Source organism: Ailuropoda melanoleuca, chromosome 8, assembly GCF_002007445.2.
Source record: "Ailuropoda melanoleuca isolate Jingjing chromosome 8, ASM200744v2, whole genome shotgun sequence".
In the NCBI taxonomy this organism is placed as follows: Eukaryota; Metazoa; Chordata; class Mammalia; order Carnivora; family Ursidae; genus Ailuropoda; species Ailuropoda melanoleuca.
In genome coordinates, this window is record NC_048225.1 from 13,548,476 (window position 1) to 13,576,294 (window position 27,819).

General features: G+C 56.7%; 1 protein-coding gene across 1 annotated transcript in view; it reads right to left on the reverse strand.

The window, feature by feature from the left end:
* Positions 1-27,819, reverse strand: part of DSCAML1 (DS cell adhesion molecule like 1) — a 376,149-nt gene that overhangs the window by 91,782 nt on the left and 256,548 nt on the right. The window contains exons 5-11 of the mRNA XM_034665856.1: positions 25,894-26,172; positions 22,576-22,851; positions 20,032-20,328; positions 18,142-18,414; positions 8,773-9,051; positions 8,380-8,499; positions 7,329-7,505 (exon numbers count right to left, since the gene is read on the reverse strand). Of these exons, the coding sequence (XP_034521747.1) occupies positions 7,329-7,505; positions 8,380-8,499; positions 8,773-9,051; positions 18,142-18,414; positions 20,032-20,328; positions 22,576-22,851; positions 25,894-26,172 (1,701 nt within the window). The remainder of the gene's footprint in view (positions 1-7,328; positions 7,506-8,379; positions 8,500-8,772; positions 9,052-18,141; positions 18,415-20,031; positions 20,329-22,575; positions 22,852-25,893; positions 26,173-27,819) is intronic.

Genomic DNA, 27,819 nt, shown 5'->3' on the forward strand with positions numbered 1-27,819 from the left:
GGGGGGGGGGGGCAGGAATGGGGATTTCATCAGGAAGTGCCTGTTCATGCTTGGCTGATCCTACGATCTGTTCTGCCCCTACCATCCAGAGAGGCTTTGATCACAACTGGGGGACACGATCTGGGCTCCTAACTTAGGGTGGGTTTGGAGACACTGCTTCTGCTCTTTGCCTGCTTGCATTTTCTCATCCAGTAAACAGAGCCAGGCAGTGATAACCCCCGCTCCCTTGTGTCTCAAAACGTTTACTGTACTTTTTCCTTGATTAGCATATAAGGTGCACAAAATTCTGCTTTTCATCGGATCTGCTGGAGCTGAACATAAGAAAGGCCTTGAAGGACACCTTAGAGCCCAGAGCCATCTGGACGCTCTCCTGTGCTCGTGGTCATGGGGACTGCTGGCCACCACTGCCTAAGCCTCTAGCAAGGAGATAAGGGCCCCAGTGAGCTTGGGGACGAGATGTCTCCGGGTGCAAGCACTTTCGGATCAGGAGTGGAGGTCTCACAGGCAGGGCCATTCCAGCTGAACCTTCTATAAAACTCTCCGCTGCTTGTCTGGGGACCTGGCTTGTCATGGTGAGGAGAAGAGGGGCCAGGGAAGGGGGCTGTTCCACACGGAGATTTTCATTCTACCTTGAAACCTTATACAAAGGACTGTTTTGGGGCTTGGTTTGGCATGTGATGTGACATGCTCCGATGACACTGCTGGCCTCTTGAAGTCAGTAAGATCGCCCATGTGTCTTTGGTTCAGACTTGTCTTTATCTGTAACCCCCCAAAACCACGAGGGCTCTGGCTTCTGAAAGCAGGGTTCTGGAAGAACTGGTAGCACGTGCCCTGCCTGGTCTCCATCGGCACAGCAGAAGGTGGCCCGTTGGTTGAGCTCTGTTCTTGTCTTTGGGGCTGAGGGAAAGGGACAAAGGGATTGGGACTTCTCTAAACAGAGGAGTAAACTGAGTCCAGGGAGATGAAGTGACTGGCCCCAGTTTACTCAGTGTGTAGTGGGGGACATTGAGACAAGAGATCAGGACCCCCATCTCCCTGCGTGGGGCCTTCCTGTCCCCTAAGCCGTCCATTCATTTTGGTGGCCCTGGGTCCTGCGCAGGGTGGAGAGAGCCTGGGTGGACCCATGGCTGCAGACCTGCTGGGGAGGGTTCAGGGGTGGGGGGAGCAGCATGGAGCCTGGCCTGGAGACAGGATATGTCGCCTCTCTGCTCGCCCCTGTTTGAGGAAGCAGGAGACAAAGTGCTGCTCCTTATTCTATGAAGTCTGAAAATCAAGAAGGCCAAAGAGCCAGCTGGATAATCATTGCCATGGAAATCATGGCAATGGTTCATTCCCTTTTCCCCTCCCTCCCTCCTTTACCGGAGGCTGGGAGGCCAGGCCCCAGGCTTGCAGGGACTCCAGGCTTGGCGCAGACCAGGGTGGGGTTCCCTCAGCTGTCCTGAGGCTGGGCAGCTGAGGCTGACCAATGACCAGCACTGGGGGGCGGGGGGTAAGCACTGTGGCCAAACTCCCCCGCTATGGCAGGGCCAGTGTCAGCCCCAGGCCAAGCATTGTCTCGCTCTGCTGCCTGACACTCGCCTTTCTTGCCTCCTCCCCTGACTGCCGATCCCACAGAGGGGCTGTCCCACCCATCCCTCAGCCAATCAGGGAGACTCATAGGGCAGAGGGGAGCGCCGAGGGGGTGACCTGTGATGCTCTGTAGGACTGGACCAGACACAGGGGCTGGGGTCAGTCGGCCTGTTGTCCCCAGCAAGACAGGCCAAAGTGGGAGGAGGCCTCTGCTGAGCTGGGTGCCAGAGGCAGGCATTCCCACAGTGGGAAAGGACGACCAGCCCAGCCTTCAAGGAGCTCCAGTCCGGTGAGGAGATGGGCCCTACCACCAGGGCCCACAGAGGAAAACCTTGGGCTACTTGCTTGGCTTCTGCGTGCCTGTTTCTTCTTGTGGGCTGAGACGGCCCTTACGAGTACGTGTGTGGGCCTCCCAAGCCACACCAGGCTCCTTCTGCATGCCCTGAAAACAGCCCTCCCTCACTCAGGTCTAGGGGTCATGCTGGTGGTAGGGCCCATCCTTGAGAGGACAGATTGGGCAAGATGCTGCAGAAGATCCTAGAAGTCGGCTTGGGGCATTTGGGCAGGGAATCCCCTGGGCACCTGGAATGTGGTCTAGAAAGGGGTTGTGAGCCCTGGGTAGCTGTTTCCTTTGGCCGTAGACTCCTGGCCCCGTGGGAGGGGCAGGGGCTGATGAGGGCAGAAGAAGCCCTCTAGAGCAGGAGCCCCATCCCTGGGTGCAAGGGAGGAGGAAGAATTTCCTTTGGGCAAATTGACATCAGGACCATCTTGGGTCATGGGATACTCGGTCGTCTTTCCAAGGCTTTGTATCCTGCCCTCTGTACTGCACCCGTGGTCAGCCGCGGGCAGGTGACCTTGTCTACCCAGGCCCGGGACTTCCCTCCCTAGCGTGGCCCCCCCCTCCAGTCCCCACTTGGCTCCATTCTCCTGTCTCCTGCTTTCCAGCCACTCTGCAGCTGGGTGTATGCTTGTGGAGGGCTCTTGGATCTGGCTTTAATTGGCCTGACATTTTGCTAAACAAACAAATCAAAACTCAGACCAAACAAAGAGCCCTTATGGGTTTAATTGGCCGTGGGTTCTGCCTCAGCCCAATCCCTGGAGCCTTTACCAAGTGGAGGAGAGTCTGGGGGATAGAACAGAACCTGTCTAATCAGGTAACCTGCGGCACAAGAGGGCCTCTGAGCCCAGGGAGGCACCGCCAGGTGGTGGCGACATCAAAACCCAGCCAGCCCTTGCGCTCCAGAGGAAGCAGCCTGGCTTTCTACCTGCCTCTCCGTAAAGCATTCTTTTTGAAGATGGTTAATTTTTTTTTTCTGTGTGCCAGTTGAAGGAGGGATTCCTTTCTCCTCCTTTTGGTCATTACCTCTTCTCTTTCTCTCTCTCTCTCTTTTTTTCATTTTAAAAGGGAGATAAAAGGTAGCTGGATGTGGTATTTTCTTTCGTTAATTACATTTATTTCCAACCACGTTCTGGGAGGAGGTCCGGCGTCCTGAAAGGACCATGCACATTGCTAGAATCACAGATTGTTTGATCTGGAAAGGACCTTGGGATCAGTTAGTGACCAGATTCTAGGCCAGGCCTCTTACTGTTCAGATGAGAACCCCGAGGCCCAGAGAAAGGAAGGGATGGCTCTTAGATATGTGGCTGGTGAGACATGGAGCCAGGACCAGCATCTTCTGACTCTGGGTCTTTGCACTTTCTACCAAACCATGAGCCCTCAGAGGCAAGTTCTGGTCTCAGCTGGGACTATATCACCCACTGACCTTGATCCAATGCCTCACCTTCCTTAGGAAGGAGCTATTGCCTGCTGACCTCACAGGCGAGGCATAAGAAGCGCTCTAGAAACTATGACGTGCTGGCCTGAGACAGCGGCAAGGCTGGGCTATCAGCTCAGGCGATCCCAGACTCAGGTCACACCAATGCTCTGGGGGTCAGGGAGCTGTGGGGGCCAGTCGGGTCCAGTTGGTTGCCGACAAGGATGTCCAGGGATTAGAAAACCAACTGCCCGCCCTAACACGCCCTTTGCACCCCAGGGTCCTGAGGACAGGCTCTCCATGGCAATTCTGCAAGGATCAGCTCTGAGATTCTGACTCCCACTAGACCCCTGGGCTCCTGGAACTCTGGTTTTCCGCCTGATATCAAAAGTCAATGCTACTTAGAAAGAAAGTGCTGAGCTTCCAAAGCCCACGAGCACCTGACCTTTCATTTTCCCTTCAGTCTCCCAAGATCCCAGCTCACCAGATGACACTCGCAGACTGCCCTGCCTCCACGGCCTTGCTGTGCTTTTTCCCCAGGGATGGAATGACATCTGTCGCTGTTGGTTCCTGCCAGAATCCCTCTGTTCGTTAAGCCCCACTTAAGACTACTGCTTTTGTGGGGCTTTTCTTGACACTTCCTCATTCACCCCAAAGTTAACATTGACCTCTCCTTCCCCAAGTCTCTTTGTACCGCCTCGCTTGTGGCCTTGTAAGGCACTTGTCATTTTGTGCAGAATAGTTGTTTGGGGTATATGTCTACCTCCTCCTCGAGATTCTAAATTCCCTGAAAACAGCAGCTCTGTCCTACTCATCATGAGATTTTCAGCCCCTAAAACGAAAGATTACTAACAATTATTGCATGTGTATTCGGTGCCACGTAGTATATTAATTGCTGGAAGCGAATGTCTCATTTAAACCTTTCTGATGAGTAAAAAGCGTTCTAATCCCAAGCTTATTGAGCAGGAAATTGGGGCTTGCAGAGACCACTGTCCAAGACCTCACAGCTATCAAGTGGCAGAGCTGGGATTTGAACCCAGGCCTGTCTGGTACTAAAGGCTATACTCTTAGTCACGGAGTTTTATCAACCTGTTTAGTGAGGGCTCAAGGAAGAGCTACTGAGTTATCACTGGAAACCATGGGTGTCAATGGTGTAGACACTTCCCAGCAGAAGCCAACCACAAATGTCCTGTTTGACACTTGGATGCTTTTTAGGATGTATGTCCCTTTGATGTCTTTAGTTTCTTTCTTCTATTTGGTTAACGTGGGGACTAGGGTCAGTTTGCCTTCTGAGAGTTCACAGAAGTGTGACGTCTGACAGGGTGGCACCATATTGGGTCAACACTTCCTTGAGTGCGCAAGGACACGAGCCTTGAAATTGGCTTTGAGGCCTTGAAACCGCAGGTCCTCCTGTGGCCAGCTCTGCAAGGTGAGGGGAGCGTTGGTGGTGAGTGTTTGAGATGGATTAAGAGATGGCTAGGGATGGCTTGCCCCCAGCAATCCCATGGGTGACACACATGGCTGTGTCCTGAAGGTTCTCCCCACCTTCCTGTGCCCTTTCAACTGAAGTCAGAGTGGGGAATTGGGAGGCCGAGGGTGAATGAAGAAGGAAAAGGCAGAGCAGCAATGGGGCGGGGGTGTGCAAGGGGAGCAGCTGGGGTCGGTTCCCTAGAGCAGGCTGTCTGTGTAAACACAGCAGGAGGCAGAGCGGAAGAAGTTCCCAAGGAAAATTGGGACCCCCCCGCCATGCTCCAGCCCAGTGCTCACTCCCACCTCCTGTCACACTGTCCCAGGAGCCTCCCCTGGCAGCTGGATATGGCGTAGCTTGATTCAGGCATCTATGGAAGGGCCGTCAGACCCTCCAACCCCAGAGAGAGACTGCGCTGCGCTCAGCCCTTCCATTCCGGCTGCCCTTGGGTCTCCAAGGCCCCTGGCCCTGCTGTTCCTGTCCTGTTGCCATTCGGGGTGGCACGGGGGCCCCTAGGATGGCTGGGTGGGTCACTGGGGAGCACGGGGCTGGAAGGCAAGGGGGCTTCCGTGACAGAGAAAGTGTGTCAGGAAAAGGCCATCGAAGGAGTGCGTGCATGGGAGGCGGTATGAGAGAGCCCCGCTGGAAGACAGCCTGTCCGCCGAGGGGGTGGCAGGGTAGAGGCTGTGCGAGCAAGTGCTGAGAGACACCGAGTCACAGGCGGCAGGGAGGGAGGTGCGGTGAGCGGGAAAGCATGACCCGAGGCGTCTGTGAGACGGAGCAGGTGTGAGAAAGGCGTGTGCGCGTGTGCCTTGCTGTGAAACAAGCCAAGGAGAATGACAAGGTGGCTGAAAATAGGACGAGAGCGAGGGGAGGAAGGAACGAGGTCCAGATTCTGCCCACAGGTGATGGGGGTGGGAAGAAGCTCCTCGGGAAGAGAGGCCCAGGCGTTGACACGGCCGTGTGTGTGTGTGTGTGTGCGTGTGTGTGTGCGTGTGTGTGTGTGTGTGTGTGTGTGTGAGATGTTGTGTCGCACGTGCTCACAAGGCCTCCCTGAGTTCACAAAACGGCTTCCTCGGAGCATCTCCGGGTGTCGCAGGGCTGCTGCCTGGGCTGAGCAGTGTAGACAGCACAGGAAAAACGCAGTGCCCGAGAGGTGAGGGGACTTGGCCTGGGGCCTGCAGGACGTCAGGGACAGCCTGCTGCGACCCAAGGCTCCTCACACAGCCCACCTTCCTGACCGCCGGGTCACCCATCACCCATGTCCCCCTCATCCTGCAAACCAGGCGCCACAAAGCCACAGCCAGGCTTGTGTGGTGGAATCCCCTAGCTTCGAGAAGAACGAGCAAAGCACAAAAAGGAAATATAAAAGCCTAAGGGTTTGGGCTCCGCTCTGCTGCTGACGGTGGGGAGGTAAGGGTCAGATTCCAGGGACGGTTCCGCGAGGTGCCTGCTACTCCTCACCTCACGCAGGCGGGATTAGCGAAGTTCTCCCTGGCGGAGGGATGTAGATTGATTGCCTGGTTTTATTAAGGACAAAGTGCTTTTTGATAGTGTGAAGGAAGCGGCTCCCCAGGGTGGGGATTCCGGCGCCTAGAGCTCCCCGAGCATCGATCGCCGGGACTTCCCTGTCTTGTGCTGAGCTGCACATGGGCTTTGGCAAGCGATAAAGAAAAGCTCTGATTCTTGGAGGAGGGACCCCACACCAGGCACTGCCCTCGGCAGTCATTCCCGCACCGACCCTGCAGGGACTGCCGGCACTGATAGCAGAACTGGTAAGCCTTTGATGGCTGACTGGGTGCCAGTTACCACACTGGCTGCTTTCCGCATAGTATCAGACTCATTCTTGACACAGAACATAACAGGTAAGGCACTATTAGGACTTTCATTTCCTCTATCAGGGAAATGAGGTATGTAGGGCGAGGCCAAGCAAACTTATCAAGGTCACAGTAATTACAACATGGTGCCCAGATTCCCACTTGGCTTTGGTCGGGTGCAAACACAGGCTCTCACCACTGTCCTGCATGGCCCATGGTCCATTCCCTGCACAGGATCAGGTGGACGCTGTTCCTGTGACACGATTCTCTGGGGTCCCATTGTACAGACCCCAAGACTCTAAAAGGATAGGCTTATTTGGTAGGAATGTCCACATATGATTCAACAGAATTCAGGAATATTCTGGGCTTCTGAAGCCATGAGACCAGCTCTATGCCTGGGGATTTAGTAGCCATAGACTGCTCTTTGGCTTTCCCAAAACATCCCGTGACCAGTTCCTGTGTTACTCAGGCTGGTGGAGAGCGTGGGCTGGAAACAAACCTCTAGCACAGGGAAGAACCTGGAGCCTAGACAGGTGAGGTGACTCGGCCAAGGTCACAGGGGGCCTTGAGCCCCCCACCTGAGGGTCCCGAGTGCGCCTCTGACCAAGAGCCCTCCCTGCCTCCCGCTCACAGATGGGATAGTGGTCGCTGGGTGAGTGTGGAGATGGACCCTGGCCTGTGGTCAGAGGGCTAGGAGTGCCGCGCGCGGGCAGGACTCACTCTTGACGGTGAGGAACATGGATTTGCTGATGTCGGTGCCCACGCCGTTGCTGGCCTGGCAGAGGTAGTAGCCCATGTCCTCTTCCAGGACGTGGCGGATCAGCAGTGAGCTGTTGGCCAGGATCTGGGTGCGGCCGGTGAGGGGTACCGGGTGGTACTGCTGCGGGCTCCCGCTCCCTGGAAGGAGGTGGCTGTTAGGGGGCTGGCGCCCAGGCTAGCACGTGAGCTGGGTCAGGTTGGACTGGCCCAAGGGATGCCCTGATGTCCTTCTCTTGCCGACCTAGGGCTATCTTGTAGCACTCCCAAAGTACTCTGGGTGACCAGAAGACCCTCACAGAGGTCTGGCCCTGCCCCAGCTCTCAGGTAAGGCAGTGGAGTTGGGGACCTCAGCTCAAAGCTCGCCTTGACACTGAGCCTCAGGGCTGAACTTGGAGATGAAGAGTTGCCTTCAGGCCACTTGGCTGCAGGTAAAGGCAAGATGGAACCCTAAAATGGCAGCTGCCTGGCCTTGGACAGCCAGGCATGGGAAAAGAGGACAGCCATCCTCCAAGGGGGGCTTTGTGGTCCCCTCCCTTTTCCCCCAGGGTCAGTGATGGGCATGGCCTATGACAAGAGGTTAGCATGGGACTTAGATACCAAATGTATCCTTGGGATGATGTTGGGCTCCAAGAAGGACCACAGTCCTAGCATAGGTTGACTGGTGATGAGCATGGGCCAAGGAGGTTCTGGGACCCCAAGCAGGGTGGGGAGAGCTGCGGAAAGCAGACATACACTGAGTTCTAGGGCTGGACCGGGGAAGGGAGGGGTCAATCTGTGGGGACTAGAGGAAATTTAGAGTCAGCATGATAGCTGTCCCCAGTCTGCAGACCCCTGAGGGTGGTTGAGACCAATGTCCAGAGCTAGTACCGCCTGGGGTCCCATGAAAGCTTAGAACCCAGGGCTCCCACCCAGGGCTTGGAGTTGTTTGTAGGAAAATGGGCCCAAACCCCATCAGCTTCCTTCTCCCCACTCCCTGACTGTGCTCAGAGATGCGGGCTGGCCAGGGGCTCACCCTTGGCATGCTTCCACATGACCTTGGGCGGGGGGTAGCCATCCACCGAGCAGTTGAGCACACCAGCTTTGCCGTAGATGCCGTCCTGGTTGTTGGGCTGCACCACAAATCGCGGGGGCACTGCAGGAAGAGGGGAGGTAGGGAGAAACAGATCATCTGCCTTTAACAGCTCTTCTGGGGTCTCTAACCTTCCATTCTATGCCAGCCCCGCCTGGACCGCGGTCAGGTTCGGAAGAGGCAGCTCTGAAACTCAAGACACTGAGGGCTTTTGTTGGGTCCTGGGAGTCCCGCGTCCCAGCTCTGACTCTGGCTGTGGCTAACTGAACAGGGTTGTTCCCCGCTCAGGGCCCTGAGCTGGGCCCTCCCTCCCCCACCCCTGGCCTCTCTGCTCACCACGCACGATGAGCTGGCGCTCCCGGCTCACAGTGGCCGCCGCGTTGCTGGCGATGCACGTGTAGTTGCCATTGTGCTTGAGGGAGACGCTGGAGATCTGCAGGGAGCTCATGAATTCCTTGCTCTCGATGGTCACGCCCGAGCCTGAGATGATCACCTGTCCGTCCTTCCTCCAGGTGATGCGGATGGGCATGTCCCCCGAGGACACCACGCAGGGGATATAGAGCAGCTGGCCGATGGAGGCAGGTGGGAACTCAAAGGGCTGGATTAGAGGGGGCACTGGGAAGGCAAGGGGAGTGCTGCTGTCAGGCCCCCCACGTGCCCCAGCCTGGCCAGCAGCAACTGCCTCATTGCCTCACCTCCCGGCCCCTCCTGCCCCTGGGGCTGTACATAGAGTTCCCCAGGGCACCAGTGCCTTGTCCTATAAATGCAGAATCCTTGGGGCTGCCACTGCCCTTGGCTCTCATCCCCTTGCCCACCCAGGCCCCAACCCACTGTCTCTGTGTAGGGTGTTGGCTGGCCTGCTTTAATCCTGACCCTCAGATTTGTCCTGGCAATGATGCATGGGCTTCTGGATTCCCATTTGCCTACGGACACTGCTTGACGTTTGCCCTCACTCCCCTGCTGCTCCTTGATGGCTCAGTGTCACTTTCTTATCCCAAAGATATATCAGTTCCCTGGGGTCTGGGATTGACAGGGATGTTGTGGCCCTGATGTTGGGCAAGGGGGAGAAGCTGGGTGCTGAGACTGTCCCCAGTGCACACCCCATAGCTGTGCCTCTAAAAGCCAGGATGCTGTCCGCTAGCCTGCTCCTGCAGAGGTCCCATCACCCACCCCAGCCCTGTCCATTGTCATCAGGTTTTAGCACACTGAATCCTCCCCCCCACCATAACGTGATGCAGCTTAACCATCTCCAGTTTACAGATGACAGCACTGAGGCTCAGAATGGAGAAGTCATTTGCCCTCGGTCATTTAGCTCCTAAGAGGTGACAGTGGGATTTGAGACCTGGTGTCCCTGTTCTCAGAGTCCACGTTCCCTCCCTTATGCTGCCTGGGTGCCTCTCTGAGAAAGCCCCAGACATGCCCAGCCCAACGACTCTTCCGTCTCATCAATGAGCTCCCCTTGGGTGACAGGGAGGAGCAGAGAGGGAGCCCTGTCCTTTGTGAGACAATCCAGCCTGCCCCATAGCGCACATCTTGGCCCCTGGGGGACCGGTCTGGAGCCTGAGCCTCTGTAAGAAGGATCCTCCTTTCTCAGCTCTGGCTAGGGCATCAGCCATTATCTTTATGATAACTCAATTAGGCTACAGCGACTTCCCCAGCAAGTGGGGGGCGAAGGGAGAGAAGGAGACAGACAATTAGCTTAACAAGGATGAGGACCCAGCAGATGGGATCTCCTTTCTGCAGTCAAATAATTAAATTACAAGGCTGTCCACTGTCCTCTGGCCTTCTCCCAGGCTCCGGCACCCCCCCCACCGGGGGAAGCCTGCCACTTTCCACCCTAGGCCTACCCACAGTGGCCCCCAGCAGGGCCGAGCCCTGGGGGGAGAGGATGGTGGCAACCTAGGCATGCCCAAGGCCCTCCATGTACCCCAAGGATTTTCAGGGCTCAGCAGGGAGCTTCCCCAGCAGAGTGGTGGGGTGTGGGCATAGAATAACCCTTGGCAGCCCTTTGTATCTCTTGGAAAGTTCTTGATCAAGAGCCTAGGTCCAGAGGAAGTGACATTTAGGTGGGATGGGATGAGAGTCATACCCTTCAGCAGAGTGTTTCACTGAGCTTCCCAGTGTCCTGTCCTACCTTAGTCTCCATCCTGCCACAGGGGCTCCATCAGCTTACCACAACCACCCGCTGCTCCAAGCCTTAGCCTGTGCCTTGGTGAACACAGCTGGGCATTTATCCTTCTTATTCCTACCATGTGTGCTCCTCCAAGGGCCCAAATCTAGGTCCAAAGTCCAGCCAGATTTTCTGGGGGCTCTGGTCATTGTCTGGACCTTCCTATCCCGATCTCTGGCTGTCTATTCCCCAGGCTGGGGCCTTGCCACAGTATTCTGGGTGGTTTGCTGGGCCTTGGGGATCTCCACATGAGACTTCTCTGGAACCCTGACTCCAGTAATGGCCCAATGCCCATTGCTGAGATTTCCTAGAGATCCCTCTGTTGGGCTCTGTGGATCTTCTCCCCGCCATCTGGGTTGTTTGGGTGCCTAGATCACACCAAGACTTCTGGTGTCCTTGGATTTTTTGAGGGAACTGTTGCAGAGACCCAGATCTGCCTCTAGTTTGTTTCTCTAGGCCAAACAGAGCCAGGCATGATCCAGTTATCCTTCCCACAGAGGCCCAAAGCTGGAGCCCCAAGGCCTCATGGGAAACGCCTCCTTGTCCTCTCAGAGCCTGCTCCAGTACCACCTCTTCCGTGAGGGCTGCCCTCGTCCCACTGCACCCGTGCACCCTTCATCACGACACCCATCCCAGGGTGGGAGGGTGGTGGTTTGCTTTACCGCCCTCCATGGGAGTCTGGGAGCTCCTGTAGGGCCGTAACTAGTACTAACGTACCTGGCAAATTGTAGGAGCCCAATAAATGCCTGGTGGGTGAGTAAATGAATGAACATATGCTCAGATATTATTTCCTGGGTCAATTTTAGAAGTTTAACAGTCAGGGGGCAAGGGGTAGGGAGAGCACAGGATGGGAGTCCATCCGGATAAAAGGGGGGGGGTTTCTATGCGGTTCCTCGAGATGCTGTATTTATACTATGGCATTTTGGAGCCAGGAGCTTATCCCTTGGTCCTTCCTGGGGGTCAGGCCCTTGCTATCACAGCCCCAGAACTGGCTCCTCTGCACACTCGAACGTGACCAAGGGGAGACTCAGGCAGTGATAGGAGCAGAAGAGGAGGTGTGGGCAAAGCATGGAGCTGGCAGGTTCGACCAAGGAGGAGAGGGCTGAGGGGCTGTCAAGTCTGAAGGACCGTGCCCTGGGGATGGGTGGTCAAGTGCTGTATTTCCTCTATGAACAGAGCAAGTGGAAAGCGAAAGACTGAAATTAGGCAGGGAGATGTAGCTCAAGCAAGGGGAAGACTGCCTCTCTCAGTAAGAAGGGATTTGGATAATGGAATAAGTTGCTAAGGCAGGTTAATTCATTAATTAACTAATTCATCTCATATTTATGAAATGCCTAGTCTGTGAATGCATTATTATGCTCCGTGTGGGCTGGAGAAAGTAGAAACATGCTTAAAATACAGATAGAACCCCCAGGAGCTCATCATTTGCTAGGGAAGGCAAGATATTTCCCTCAGTGATTATTGGACAAGCGCCCCCTGAATATACAGACGCTGAACTCCAAGCCATGAGACGTGTCATCACGAGGAGGTGGCATTTGGACAGAGAGCTAAAGGACGTAGTGCTGTAAAAAAAGTACCTGGGGTGAGAGAATGGAAAAAGGCTGAGCCATGAGGCAGAGGCCAACCAGGGGCTGTCACTCCCTTCTGGCCTTCGAGAATAACACGGATGGCTATTGAGAGCCCACTGGAGACAGTAGCCAACCAGTATCCATCCGGGGGGTTAGACAGTCCCCTGGGCTGGCCAGAGCTCTCAAGAGCACTACTGTCCTGTGGGAAGAAGATGACACCAGACAACTCACCCGAGATCCAGGGCAGGCTCCTGGCCCCCTCCACCCCTTGCCCCTGCTGCAGGCCGATAAGGCAGGGGTGATGGTGTGGCTGATAAGTGTCCCCTTAGGATCCCTTTGGTGGGAGTGTTAGGGGCTAGAGCCGCTCACAGAATTTCTTGGCTCCAGGCTTCTGTTCAGATACCCCCATAACTGCAGGCACAGCAGCAGGGAGAAGAAAGTCTAGGGATCCTGGCTCCTTCACAGGCTCCCAGAAGAGCAGGGGGAGCCCCGGGAGCGAGAGGCTCTGAGAAGCAGGCTGTGGGGGCTCTGTGACGGGAGTGTGGACAGCTGCCCAGAGGCGGGGCTGCTTTCTGACCTGGGAGTCAGGAAAGTCTTCCCCAACGCTCAGAGGTAGACATGAGATAATTGAATGTGTGTGTGTGTCCACTTCCGCCTCTGGGAAAGCAATCCTCAGTGGTGGGGGGTTCTGACCACCTCTATCGCAGTGATGACCAGGGACCTCTCAAGTGTCGACTGCACGAAGGGCCCCCTCTTGCCCCTGAGTCCCAGCATCTCCCCAGCGCCCAGCCTGAATATAGGAGGCACGAATGTCACGTGACCCACGGTCCTGTCTCTGGAAGCCTTGCTCTGGCCACAGTCATCTTTGGGGAGAGGGCAACTCCTCACTGACAAGGTGCTACTATGGTGAAAAGGCCGGGGAACGGAGTGGCTGGGGACAGACAGTGGTTGTGGCAGTCCAGGAGGTGTCTGGCCACAATAAAGCTTTTATGGCTGCCTGTTTGGGAGTGCTGCACGGACGACGGTGTGCTGACCACCAGCCCAGACCATAAACGCTTTATGGTGTTTCTCATCATCTGTCTGAGACTGAGCCTTTGAATTTATTGCACCTGCTTAGCAGAGAGAGGGCACTGGGGGGAGTTGGAGCGTCTGCCCGTGCAGCGTGGAGACGGGGAGAGACCGTGCCCAGGAGCTGGGTTCCAGCCTCTGCCTTCTGTGCAAGGGAACAGAGGGAGGTCGCCCCCCCCCAACTACCCTGCCTCTGCCCTGAGCCTCTGTTTCCTCATCTGAAAAATGGAGGAGTTGGACCAAGTAATCTCTAAAGCCTCTAATATATTAGGAATAATGATTACAACTTCCTTCGGTGTTTTTTTTACACAAGCCTCTCTTCTCAGGAAGGCCTTCCCTGACCACCCTATTTAAAATTGCAAACCACTCTCCCCTCCTCTTGGCACTCTCATCCCTGCTCCCTCTTTGACACGGGGCAGCTTTTGTATATTTCATGCATTATCCATTTGCCCAGCAGAATGGAAGCTCCCCGAGGGCAGGGACTTTTGTCTTGAGCGTGGCTGCATTTGTAGGATGGTGCCCAGAAGACAGAGGGAGCGTAGTAAATGTCAATGAATGAATCAGTAGATGCCGCTTCCACACCATCGTCCCCATCATCACCGTGACCACAGTCATCATCTTGAGCCCTGTCTGTCCACCCAAGCGGCTGCTTGCTCCTGTGTGCCGGGGCCCCTCTGCTGGGGAATAGGGCTGCTGGCAGGAGCTTTCCTGGTGCCCCCATCTCCCAAGTACAACTGGGCCCTCTGCACCTGTGCAGCCTGCTGTATCCCCTTCCTGTGGATTCTGTTGGGTCTCTTCCAATCGTCCCCCACTGAGGATAGCAGGCTTTTGGCCAGGTGACTGGCTTTTTCGTAAGCCCCAACCTATGGTCACAGAAACCCCCAACCCACTCACTGGTGTGGAAGGGGCCCTCCTCCAAAGTTTCCACGCACATGGCAGGCACTGGTTTGGGCAGTCAGGGAAGATGGAGCGGGGGTGGGGAGTATGGGCATCCGGGAATGAGCGTCTGTGTTTGTCCTCTTCTGTGTGCTCTCACGGGAGCCTGGTGCTACCACCCAGTCCCAGCCTTGCTGAGCATGGGCGGCAAGCTCTCCTATCCTCGTTTTGCTCCAGAAGCCCACAGAGGCTCAGATGCGGGGATGGAGATGTTCTCTCACTGAGCTAAAGCCACGGGGCCCCAGTTGCAGCCTGCCTTCTTAGTTAATTAAACATTCAGCCCGCGTGCCCAGAGATGCTTTTATGCTACATTATTTTTCAGCTACGGGGGGCCCTAAAGACATCAAATCTAGGTTGGATCTATGTGCCCTCCTCTTAGCATCCTGCCAAGGATGTCTCTGGATGCCCAGAGAGGAGCACTTGCCTTCCCCGCAGCCCTGCTCTCCCCTGCCAGTCGGCATTACACACCCCAAAGCCCAAGGGGCCCACAGCATGCCCACTCTCTCCCCTGGGCCCTCCCACCTTGCTGGGCCACAGCAGGCTCACTTGGGCAATATTTCATACGGTACCACCTGCAGCCACCTTTTGTGGCTCAGGAATGATGTCTTACAGGAGGGTAGGGACAGAGCCAATATTTGTGCACACGTGACTGCCAGCATACGTGTGTGTGTGTGTACGCGTGCATGTGCACGTGCAACGGTGGACAGGTTAGCGTGTGTATATTTGTTGCATGAACGTGCATATCGTAAGGACCAGTGAGTACATGCATGCATCCTCACGCACAAAGGGCTCTGCATGCGTGTTGGGTATGCTCTGTTCCCAGCTCAGGGTTTGAAAAATTCACCAGCAGTCCCAGAAGGAATGGGGTCAGCAGTTGTTTTTCCAGCTCCTTGGAGCAGCGTGGGTTTTTGCCCCTTCCTGCCCACAAGCCCACAGACCCCCCAGAGAGATGCGGGGTGGGAGGGACTTCTAATTGATCCCCAGTGTCTAGTGCCTTGTCCCACCTCCACCTTGCCCTTTGCTATACCCTGGCTCCCTGCTCTGATCCCCTGAGTGGGACCCGTGTCCCAGCCAGGTGATGGGAGTGGGCGCAGCAGTGCTGCCTCTGGACTTGGCCCTCCTTGCCCAGAGTCAGGGCCCCGTTCCACGCCCAGGGGCACCTCCTTCACCCTCCGCCTTGAGTAGCTCTCGGAACAGCACATCAGCTAATCAAGCAGTGTGCTCATAATCAGCTCTGATGGGTTCTTCTGCAAAAGTGCATTCTAATGAGGTGGGGAGAGGGAGTCAGGGAGTGGGAGGCTGAAGGACCGGAGCTTTCCGAGTGGCAGGGGCAGGGGGTCCCAGAGCCCCTCACACAAATGCTGCTTCTCGGTCTGGAGAGAAAACAAGTGACCCCCGTCCTTCTAGGGCTGGATCTTCAGACCCTGAGGGCGGGGAAGATGGAATGTGTGCACACGTGCCCTGTACCCTGTACACACACACAGCGTTTGATGAACGCCGGGCTTTGTGCAGGGTGAGGGAGCCACACGTGCCTGGTGCATGGGCTCTGCCCTCTAGATATCTCTCACACACACACACACATACACACACGTGCGCTCGCGCACTCCCCCTTTCCTCTTGTCGCTCAGCACCATCACAACAGGCCCAGAGAGTCGCTGAGACGGAATGCATCAGATTCAATTCATTAGGACTGATCGCTCCCTGAATGGGGTTGAATAATGGATGAGCAGAAGCAGCTTTCAGGATGTTCTGCGTACTCCGAGGCTCGCCGGAGCCCTGTTATTTATTTATTTTTTTTTAAGGCAACAAACCCGGCCAAATGCTCACTGGTGCGGGCAGGCGAAGGGAGTGGAGCAAAGGTTAGATGTTTTAATATGTGATGTTTACAATGTAAACTCTCCGTCCACTGCTTGTAACGGAAATGGATATGGTAGCCCTTGATGCTGGGAGGGGGGAGCAGGCACTGCTATCTTCTCTGCCACCAAGCTGGGGATGTGGCCTAGGGGTTGTGAGGCTCCTGCCGGTCCAGGGCTCCAGGTGGGACAGAGGCCTTCGGCTAAGGAGGGGGCCAGGGTGCCCCTCAGCCTAGCTAGGGTGTAGCGGCGGGAGGCAGGGAGTCTGATGCCGTCAGGATCTCCTATCACCTGCCCGGGCTTGAAATGGCCACAGCCCCACCACTGCTGGGGCTCAAAGAGAGGCCCCCAGCAAGCCACTCCAACCCTGACTACTGTCTCAGTTTGAGCTCAAGAAACACTCACTGTCTGGCAGACGGAGCATCTGTCTCTCCAACTTCTTCCTTCTCCCAGACTTCCCTCTTCCTGTCCACAAAGCTGCTCTTGGATCCTGCTTCAAGAGCCTGGGACCCACTGGGGCCTTCTGTGCCAGGGCCCCTTTGTAGACCTGGACACCACCCCCTCCGCTGTTTCTTCCTGCCTATAGCCCCACCCCCACCCCCCGGGGCTCAGGCCAGCTTTTCTCTCCTGGGGTGTGTGTGTGTGTGTTTTGTCATCCCTGGGGATACGGAGGGGACCTCCCCTCCTTGCTGCCCTGGCGACAGGGGCTCTCAGCCTTCTCAGGGACTCCATCTTTCTTCCTGACTCCCTCTCAGGGGGTCCCCAAAGCCTCTTTCTTTATTCCTGAGGTGGAGTTTGGAGAATGGTTCCTATTTCCAGCCCTCCCTTTCCCCAGCTCTGGGTTAGAGCCCAGAGCCTGGAGGTAGAAAGGCCCGGCAAACATTCTGCTTCCTGATAACAATTTCTTGACTTTTTTTTGCCTCAGCCTTTTCCGCCTTGGAAGGCAGCTATACTCACTACTATACCAGCAACGCCCTTCTCTGCCTTGGAAATTGGGGATAAAATGGTACCTGCCCGAGATAAGCGGACAGTGCTGGGGTTCAATGAAACAGACCGTGTAGAGAATCCAGTCACAGCGACTGGTGTGTGGTGGGCCCGCCACAGCGATATCAGTCTTATCAGAACAACGACTGCAGTCTGGTGCTAGAGACCGGGATGGTGGCTGGAGACCACAGCCCTCCCTCCTCCCTCATGGAGCCCCAGGATGGCACCTCCATGCTCCCAGAGCCTCGGGCTCTCCCAGTGCTTGATCCCACTCGGACCCTTACTCATTACGGCCATTAGTGACCTCCCGCCCCAGCTGCCTGGCTTTCCCTGACCCCTCCTCAGCCAGGCCCCCTTCTCTGTCCTGCCCTGGAGCACCCAGGCCACCCTGTTCCCACGCACTGCCCGGAAAGTCTCCAGGCCTGGCAGTTCCAAAGAATGCATTTGGGACGGAGCCTGGCACACCCACACAGCCCCAGAACCAAGGGGACAGACGTCACTGCTCACACATTCATGGAGTTCCTTAGTTCCACTCATTCGTTCATTGAATCCATAGGCATTTAGCGAATGGCTACTATACGCCAGGCACTGTGCTACGTACCCCTGCACAAAACACACCCGGCCCAGCTGAGCGTGAAGGGCCTGGGCTGAGGTTTTGCTAGGCAGTGCTTTGCAGGCCTCAAATAGCGTGAGCAGATGCAGGGGATTCGGACACCCAGAACCTGCTCCCTCCACCCAGCCTCCTGCTGCTTCTGCTCCCTGCTCCTGCCTCTTGCCCCCGTCTTAGTGGTCTCTGGTGGGCCCCTGCTGACGTCGCATGGCTCCCTCCTGATGGATACAGCCCTCCATCTGTGACCCAGGTCTCTTGCCCAGAAGGTGACTTTTGTGGGTCACAGGCCCCTCATGCCTCACGGGTCAGTGCCACATTGTCCTGTGGCCTACAGAGGGAACCTGCGTGCAGAGGTACTCATGGCCTTCTTTGTCCCCCTGCAATCTCCCCCTGCCCTTTCTCCTAAACCTTCTCTTCCTTGGCCTTCCCCTCCTTCAGGCCTGGCTGCTGCTGCCTGAGCAGCCGGGGGAGGGGGGAGACAGCCCTGGGTGGGTTCTGGTTCTGGGGGAGGCCTACCTTTGACGGCCACGTGGACGCTCTGGCTGATGGACAGCTGGGGCTGGATGAGGACGCTGCACAGGTACTCCCCCTCGTCCATGCCCTTCTGCACGTCGGTCAGCTTCAGCGTCCCGTTCTCGAACACCACCTGGCGGTGGTTGTCGGGCAGCAGCAGGGCGTCCTTATACCACTTGATGGAGTAGTAGGGGTAGCCGATGACCCTGCAGTTGATGAGGGCATCCCGCCCAGCAACGGCCGTGATGTTCCTCATCGCCCGGATGCTGGGGGGGCCTGGGTGGGAGTCAGGAGGGAGAAGGAGCAGAGGAGGGACAAGCGGTTCGATTAGCCAGGGACAGCCAGGAGCTGCCCTTCAACTCTCTTCTCCGTTGCTCGGTTCTAAAACTCTCAGGGGATGGAGATTCAGTGGGGTGGGGTTGGGGGGGAGAGGGAAGCTTTTATTGCAAGGCTAAAGGCAGAGGCTGGAGCTGGGAGCACCCACGGTCTCTCCAGGACTCCCTGTTACTAGCGTCAAATAGTTGCAAACAGATATGTTCCATTCCTGCCTGGGGCAAGAATCCATCCCCCTAATGGGATGGGGTACGTGAGCCAACTGAAGCCTCACAGGAAGTGACTGGGATTTGGGAGGGCGAGTTCTCATTTACAAGGAGATTAAGATTTGGGGGTTACAAGAGCAATGTGGAGATTTTGTTATTTTCCTTCAACTTGTGGATAATGGTCTTGTACAAAAAGGATCTCGTATACATTAAATATTTAAAAGACAGTAGGAAGGTCTTCACTGGATGAGCTGATGATTTTCTTCCAAATAGGTAAGTGCGTTTTGTGGGTCCCTGAGAAGGGGCCCTAAATGGGGGACTCTGGGCATCCTGGCTGTGCAGAGGGGGTACCCTCAGCTGGGTGGCTAGGCAGGTGGGAATGTGGCAGCAGTAAAGGGGGCTCAGAGGCCCCCAGGCAGGGAGCTGGAGTGGGTGTAGGAAACTCCAGGCTTCAAGTTCCCCACCCAGAAGATGAGAGGCCGCACCAGGGGATCCCAGGACCCTGTAACTCTGACCCTTCCAATTCAAAGGCAGGAAGGTAGCTAAACGGGGGACCGCCTTTCTCATGTGGGGTTGGAGACCTGGCTCCATGGCAGTCACAAGTGCCCTTCCCCCACTCCTCTTCTGCCCTTGGGTCAGGGGTTACTGTAGGGGCCGGATGAGGACCAGTCGGACCTGACAGGGCTGCAAAGAGCTTCAGAGGAGCTCTTCCCACCACAGTGACTTGCAGAGCTGAGATCTGGGGATGATCACCTGAGGACTGCTTCCCACATTCCTGGGGGGTGTCTGCTTTGGGATACCCCCACCCAGCCCCAGCATCCCACTCTTGATGGCTTGGGCCTTGGGGGGAGGAAATTGGGGGAAGATAGTGTACTGGCTCCTGGCTGCTTACACCTCCTGGAGCATTTGGGGGGGATGGCTCAGTGCGAGGAGAGTGGGAGCACAGCTTTGATGGACACCTCCATCAAAGGTCAATTCTGGTCCCCCTGCCCCATCCCTGTCCTTACAAGGTCCTGGTGGGGCTGGCGGTTGCTAGTGGGGTGCTGAGTGTACCTGGGGCCAGAGAGATTTGATGGGGAGGAATGGGGGGGGCGGGTCAGACTGGGAGAGGAGAAGGGGCAGGAGGAGGGGATGACAATGCAGAGGAGGGTGAACTGTACCAGACACGCACACACAAGAAAGGATGATGGGTTTGTGGAGGGCAGGGAAAAGGGGAGAAAGAAAGGAGAGAGACCTCTACTAAAAGCAAAATGACAGTTAATAATAAGTACTAATCACCACAAGAATAATGGGAACCACAGAGATGGCAAAGGAACTCAAAAGCCTATTCTGATATTTAAATGTAGACAGGCACCTCTTACGTTTATTCGCGCCTGATATTCAGCACTGCCCACCGAGTTCCGCGCCGTGCACCGGTACACGCCCCCGTCGCGGATCTGGGGGCCTGTGACGTTCATGTGGCTGATGGTGGTGCCGTCCGACATGGTATACTGGTTGGTGCGGTGGCTCCCGTCCCGCACGATGGGCTCGTCGTCCAGGGCCCAGGTGACAGTGGGGGGTGGGGCGCCCTTGGCCGCACACATCAGCGAGAACTGCTCCCCGGGGTTGACCACCTTCTCGCTGAAGGACGAGATGATGCGGGGCGTGCCATCTGCAGGGAGCGAGGAGTCCCCCTCAGGGTCACCGAGCCACCAAGAGACTGCCTGGCCAGGCCACCCCACCCTGGGAGATACCCATTACTATGCACAGGACTGACGACTCCCGGATGAGGATTCTCCCGCCGCCCCTTGTGAGCTCTGTGTCTTTGGGCAAGTTACCTAACTGCTCTGAGCCTTCCCATTTCTTAACTGTGGAGGATGGAGATAGCGGGGAGAGTGAATATACCCTTTTCATACGGATGCTGCGAGGAAGAAATGAATTACTGCATTAAAGACTTTGCACAGCACTTTGTAAGTGCTTGATAAATGTCAGCTCCTGTCGACTTTTCCTTTTCTGCCTCTCTCCTCCCTGCGTTATAAAGACAGAGGACTCAAGAACCGTGTGTGGAACCAGGACCCGGCTGGGCTGGACCTGTGGAGTCTAATTCTAGCTCTCGTTCCTGCAGGTGTGGGGGGGTGGGGGGTTGCTGTAGCCCGGTTAGCAAAAATAGCCCTGTTAGCGAAACGCCTGAAGTCTGAAGCTTAGCTGTCGCCCAGAGGCGCTGGTGTCTGCGTGCGTGGTGGGAACTTAAGTCTCCGCTGACCCAACAACCCCAGACAGGACAATGAACGCCGCTGCCCCACCTTGCTCCACGGAAGAGGGGGCATGTAATTATTGAGCCTGGCCATCCTTCCACACGGGATTGTTGTAAAGGGTTAAAGTACGCGTTATGCACTTTACCAAGTAAAAACTAAGACAAACATTAAAAAAAAAGAAAAAGTAAGGCCAACGAAGCATGAGTCTCTACATCCCACCCACATTTCACACCAAAATGCTGATGTTCATCCAGTCTGCCAGCCCCTAGCCCCATTTACGGGGGGGTGGGGCTCTTACCTAGACCCAGGGGAGAGCCTGGTGCCCGGCAGAGCCCGGGACTGCCCACCAGGGTCATGGCCGTCGGGCCCTCCTCTGTTTCTTCGCCTGAACCTTCCCGTCTGGCTCTTCCTCCCTCCGCACTCTCTGCCCTTCCTGCCAGCTTCACATCCCATATCCCTGTCCCCAACTGGCCATCAGGGGGCTGTCCTCTCAGAGAGAAAATGCACGGTGTGGGGAATCGGTCAGACGGGACGTCCCCAGAGGTCAGGCACCCACTTCGAACTGGTCTGGCCTGGCTGGTGTGCTTCCGCACTGGGAAGAGGATCTGGCTGGACGAGAGGAGGCAGGGGCTGAGGGTGGGGCAGTTCACTGGGTCCTGTACTTAGGGTGAGGGATAAGGGGATGCCCGCTCCCAGGTCCCACCTCCCAAGGAATGAGGACCCACAGACTGTGACAGATGGACCCATGTGGGACCCTGATAAACTGTAGGGCTGCCTGGGTTTGGTGTCTTTGGTATGACTGAAAAATCCTTGGAAGCGATAGGACTGTGGGGCTTTTGTTTTGTTTTGGTAGCAACAAAGGAGCTGGGGGACCACCAAATTTGTTGGTAAGGATGGGGTCTCTGCTAATCCTCACTGTATCCCTGTGCAAATAAGAAAAAGGGGCTGCTTCTGTGTGGTCACAACATGGTGGCAGGGCTCATGGCTTGACAAGTGGAATTCAAGCTGGATTTCAGTCCTTACTTTTGGTCCCGCCCTGAGGGTTAGGCACTTTGTGCAGTGAACAACCTGAACACCCATACACAGAGGTGCTGGGTGAGGAGCCCTGGTTGGTAGCAGCTTTAAAAGGAGACAGAAGCATGTGAAAACCCAGGTCTGTAAGAAGAAACAGAGCCTGCTGTGAAGAGCCCTTAGTCAGGGAGAAGATTTGAAAGTCTATGAGGCTGGCAGGAAGGGAAGAGAGGACAGCCAGAAAGAGAGGGCTCAGGGAAGAAGGCAGAGGTGGGGCTCAAGGCAGTGACTCCTGGTGGGCATTCCCAGGGCCCCTGTGAGATTGAAAGCCTCTGGGATCTTAAAGAAAACGCCTTTCGTAGTGAGGTTCTAGTAATTTTGAAGGGCAGAGGCAATATAGCATGGTGGTTAAGAGACCTGAGTTTGGATCCCAAGTCTGACCTTTGGCCGAGCTGTGTGACCTCGGGCAAGTGACCAAGCCTCAGTTTCCCCAACTGCAAAATAGGGAACATGAAGAAAAAGCATCCCCGTACAGGGTCCATGGAAGGATGAACTAAGATAGGCATGTGCCTGGACCAGCGCCTGCTCGGGGGCGGGGGGGGGAGGGGGGCAGGGAGCCTGAACCCTCCCGGGTGCCGGCCGCCCCAGCTCACCCTCCAGTACAATGATGGCGAAGTCCTGCGCGGTCTGGGCCTTGCGGGTGGCAAAGCACTGGTAGGCCCCGGAGTGGCTCTTCTGGGCCGAGGTGATGAGCAGAGTCTCGTTGCTGAGCCCGCGGATGGAGACGGCCTCGTCGGGCAGCACCAGCTCAGTGTTGCGGTACCAGCGGAGGGTGAATTCCGGGGAGCCCAGCAGGGCACAGGAGAGGATAACCGTGCTGCCGATCCCGGTCTTCAGCTTCTTTGGTGTCAGGGTCACGTGAAGGGGGTCTGGGCCGGGCCAGCAGGGGAGGAGCGAGGGGAAAGACAGGGGGTTGGAAAACAAAAGAAAAGGGCTTTTACCGTGGAGCAGTGTGGCTGGGGGTGGGCTGGGGGAGGCCCTGGTTCTGTCTCCAGACTAGTGAATTTCCTCTCTAGACCTCAGTTTACTCATCTGTCAAATGGCAGGGTCAGGCCAGGTGATCTCTCTGTACCTCTTGTTAAGAGGGCCTGTACTTTCTTGACATGTGGCCCTTGCCCGGTGGGGCAGGGGAGCTCCCTTCAGCTCAGAAGGAGGACAGGAGCTTGGCTGACTCCTCATCGTCCCTGTCCCCCACCCCAGAAACCAGGGAGGCACCCCTGGCCCCACCACCTGTCTCTCATACCCATAGAGATAACCAGTTGCTATCTTCTGCCACTCTGCCTGCCTTTACATGCACCAGGTGACTGCTCTCCCCACCTCCCCTGCCCTGCTGCAGGCCCTCAGCTCCCAGCCTGAACCCAGCGAGTACCATCCTCCCTCCTCCCTGCGTCCCTCCTTCTGTTCTCCATGCTGTCACCAGTCACTTCCCTGCTCAGAACTTCCATGGTACCCAACGACTGGGTGTGGCATTCAAGGCCATCGAGGCTCCCGGGGACCTGCCCCTGCTTCTCAGTTCTACAGTCTTAGGGTAGCAGCATCCTGTCTCTGCTTGCTGCACACCCGGGGCCACTTGTGCCCCAGAGCCTCCCCCTAGAGAGCTCTTCTTCCCCTTTGCCTCATGCCTGCCCATCCTTCACACTGAGCTCAGGACACCTCGTCCAGGCCTGGACACCACTCCCCTCCCAGGCTGAGTCAGGACCCCTCTTCTGGGCCTCCCTCTGTATCAGTGTCACCACACTAAGCACATGGTCTTTTAATCACTTCTCTGTGTTGTCGCTCTGTCTGGATTGTGAGCACCTGAGAGCAGGGCGCTGTCCCTCACTTTACATGTCTATGGCTGCCCCGGGCGTGTTTATTACTGTCGGGCAGGCTGGCCACCTCCCTCCCCAGATCTCCATGGGCTTGGGGTTCTCTAGAGGAGGCTGAGGCCTGCAGGGGCCTAAGACCCCAGCGAGGTTACCTGGAGGAGGGGGGACGGCAGCCTGGCTGGGTAGGGCACAAAGCACACAGGAGTCTGCTCAGGCCGGGCTCTCCCGCCCTCTCCCAGAGTCCCTGCCCAGGCAGTGTCAGTGCACAATGAGGCAGGTGGCATCCTGCTTACCCCAGTCACCAGCCGGGGCTCCCAGGCTCCGCCAGCTAGCTGCTCTCACCTTGCTGCCCCGCACGACTTGCTGACAAGATGGGTGGGAGGCTTGGGGGCAGAATGGGGGGGTGTGTGAAAAGCATGCTTTCCTCTCCGTGCACCTGGCCGAGAGGGGCCGGCAGAGAGAATGGAAGGCAGAGAGAAGCTGTGTCGCTTCTCCTTGAACCTGGTTTTCCAGCCAAAGCCAGGGTTGGGGGAAGATGCAGGGCTGAGGGTCAGAGGGGAATCAGGTGCACTTATGCCTACGGGGCCGTGGGGCTGTGCACACGGCCTGGGCAGTTACTTGTGGGTCTGTGTGCGCGAGCCTGGAAGTGAGCATGTTAAGGTGGAGGAACGTGTGTATCTGTACGTGTGGGCACCGTACGTGTGTGCATGTGCGTACGGAGAAGTGGGCATGTGACCTTTGCACACATCTGCCTGCGCGTGCCCGTGTGTGTGTGTGTGAGTGCACGCGCATGTGTGTGCAGCAGGAGTGGGGGAAGGGGGAAGGCATATTAGACAAAACAGTTTTAGACGGTACTCAGGGCAAGGAGGGGGAGACCAGCGCTGACCCTTCCACCTGCCTGCCCTGCCGGCTGGGGCTCGTTAGTCTGTGAGGAGCCCCCTATCCCCTGGGCTCTCAGCATTTTAACCTAAGCATCTGTAACGCACTGTCACTCCCGGAGTGTTTCTTGGGGCTCTTTCTGCTCTTCCAGCTTCACATGTGTTCACACAGGGAGGACTTCTTCCCAGCACTGCAGATAAATTTACCCGAACTTTCAAGATGCCCTTGACCACGGGGAGGAGACTGGGCTTAGATCTGGGCTGGGGGGGATATGACCCCAGGCCCAGGAGGCCAGCTGAGCAGGGAGAACACCGAGGGTCTGCAGACCTGTAGCTCTATGCTCTTGAGGCAGGGAGTGAGGGGGAGGAGGCCTGCTCTGGTCAATTGTTACGGTGGAGGGAACTTCCCTGCGGCATGGGGTTGGATCACCGCCGGACAGCCTCCTCCCTCTGCCCACGTTCGGTGACCCTCATGATACCGCTCAGTACAACATTCAGTGTGGCCTCAGGCTATATAGCTGCTCCACGGGAGTGGGATTCCCCAAGGGTCTCCAACTCCCAGCCCCACTGCTGTCACTGCCCTCCCTCAGCCCTGGGGGCTCGGCAGCAGCAGGGTCGGCGAAGGCCCCTTGCTCTCCGCAAGGGCTCGCTGGACCCCTGGAGCCCCGGGGCTCCGGGATGGGGGAGGAACAGGCAGGACCAGTGCTGACACCTGGTCAGCAGGTCCTGGAAAGGCCGCCTTGTCATTTATGCCCAAGTCCGATCTGATCGATCAATGCCCCTATCAATTACTGTGAAATATTGAATATCGCCTTCACAATATGTCCTCTCCAGCCCTGTTTACTTTGAGTGCAGACACTCCTCCCTCTCAACAAGCCAGGAAGCCCTGTGGGCTCGTCACCATCGCTGGCACCCTTGTGGTCCCTTCTGACCCTTCTGATGTCAGGAGGTAGGAAGGCCTAGGATCATTATCCCATTTTACAGAAAAGGACACTGAGGTGGTGATCACGGTTATGGGATTTGCCCAAGTCGGTTCCTATCTGATAACGCCAGGACCGAAAAGCAGATCTTCTGATTTCAAACCCAGAGCATTTCCCGGGATGCCTGGCTGCCTTCCACAGCCAGGGGATTCTTCCCTGGAGCTGGCCAGAGGCAGGGGCCGCCCCTTCCTGTCACCCTGTGCTCTCAAAGGTCCTTAGGTCAGGCGGAGAGGCTCCCCACTCACCGATGACTGTGAGGGTGCCGGTGGCCTCTGCAGAGCCGAAGGTGTTGGTGACCTCACAAATGTAGGCGCCGCTGTCCTCTGTCCGCAGGTCACTGATGGTCAACCCCGTGATGTGCTTGGTCCAGCGACTGTCGGCCGGAAGGGGCCGGCCATCCTTGAGCCAGCGGATGGCAGGGATGGGGTAGCCGGAGGCCGTGCAGGGCAGCTCCACTGTGTGGCCCGCCCACACTTCCTGGGAGTGGAAGCCGTCCAGGATGGTAGGGATTGACTCGGCAGGGTCTGGAAGGCAGAGAGCATCAGTGGCCCTGGCCAGCCTGAGCAGGATGAAGCAGGGTGGGGGCGGGGAGGCAAGCATGAGAACAGGCACCTGCTGCCCACGGGTGCCCAGCATGAAGGACATCCAGTGTGGGATGGCTTGTGGTGTCCCCTGGGCCCTAGGCTCTGGCCTAAACCCTCCTACTCAGGCCAGGTGGAGGCCCTGAGAGCCATGACGGGGAAGCAGGGGCTTGGGGGAGGTGGGAGGAGGATAAGGGGGGCACACAGACAGATGTAACAAGGGAAAGAGCAAGAGGTGCAGAGAGGGAGAGAGTATGGGAGAGCTCCCTTCACAGACACAGTGCCTGGAGTCTGGCCCAGACTCAGGAGCAGAGACACCCCATGACACGAGAGTCATGACTTCTTGAATCTGCGATTCTGGTAAGCCTTGGTCTGGGCCTCACACTAGCCTGGGGGCGCCCCTCAAGGATGGGGGAACCATCTGCCCTGTCCTGTCTCCTCCCACCTGCGATCCTGGCAAACTCAGAGAGGACCGTGCATTTCCATCTGGACCCAGAGGGATTCAGAAATTAAACCTTCTGCAAACCACCCCTGCCACCCTGAACAATTCTCTATTTTATATTCCCAAAGCAAGAGAGAGCAGTGACTGCAGGCCCTGTGGCCCGACCTGTGGAAGACCCTGGCCCCTGGCTGCTGGGATTCTGTGTGTGATGGCCCTGACGCTTCTGAGCCGTGCTCTGGCTGCTCTCGGCCTAGTTCTTAGCTCAAATGCCTCCCTGAGTTTTCTACCTTGGCGACCTCCTCCTGCTGTAACAACTGCCCAGGCTCTCCTCTGCTGCGTGATACAACCCCCACCTCTTCTCCCCAGTTAGGCCTGCTGTGATGGAGGGTCTGGTCCTAGCCAGGTTCCTGGCCTCTCCCGCTCCCCCCACCCCCCGTCCTGTCCGGGCAGTGGTTCCCCACTTGTGGCACGCTGTGTCACCACACTGCCCTCCCCTGGATGCCCAGCAGCCCCCTCCGCTTGGCCACCACCTCTTCATCTCTCACAAACCAGCTTAAATGTCACGCTTTCTGGATGTGGCCCCCAGGCCCTTCTCATTAGATACCCATAGAGTTTTCTTTTTCTTCCATTTTATTTTCAAGCAACCTTTTCTTTTTAATGAAAAAGTTAAAAAGTGTAATATATGCACATGGCAAAACTTCGGGGAGTCTAGAAGGATGTCAGTGTGAAAGGGGGTCTCCCTCACCCCTGCTCTCAGCCACCTTGTTTCCCTCCGCAGATGCCACCACTGTCATGAACCACCCAGGCGCCCCTCCCCCAGAGCCCTTTTCAACACCAGGCCATGGATCTGTGTTCCCCAGAAGCCTGCCAGCATCTTGAGACAGAGCAGGCCTACGGCTGCTTTACCGCTGACCTCTGGGGCTGACCGGGGGCACTCTGGCATCGGGTGGGCCAGTGGTCTCACTTACCACATTGCAGAATTTTAGAGGCACCTGGACTCTTAGAGCTGGCTTGGGGGTCTTGGAGGCCACAGACAGAGGACGACCCTGAGACCAGAGGGGGGCAGTGACCTCCCCAGGATCACACTGCAGAGCCAACATCACAAACCAGGTCTTGCCCACCCTTGTTCAGTCGACGGGGGCTGAGAT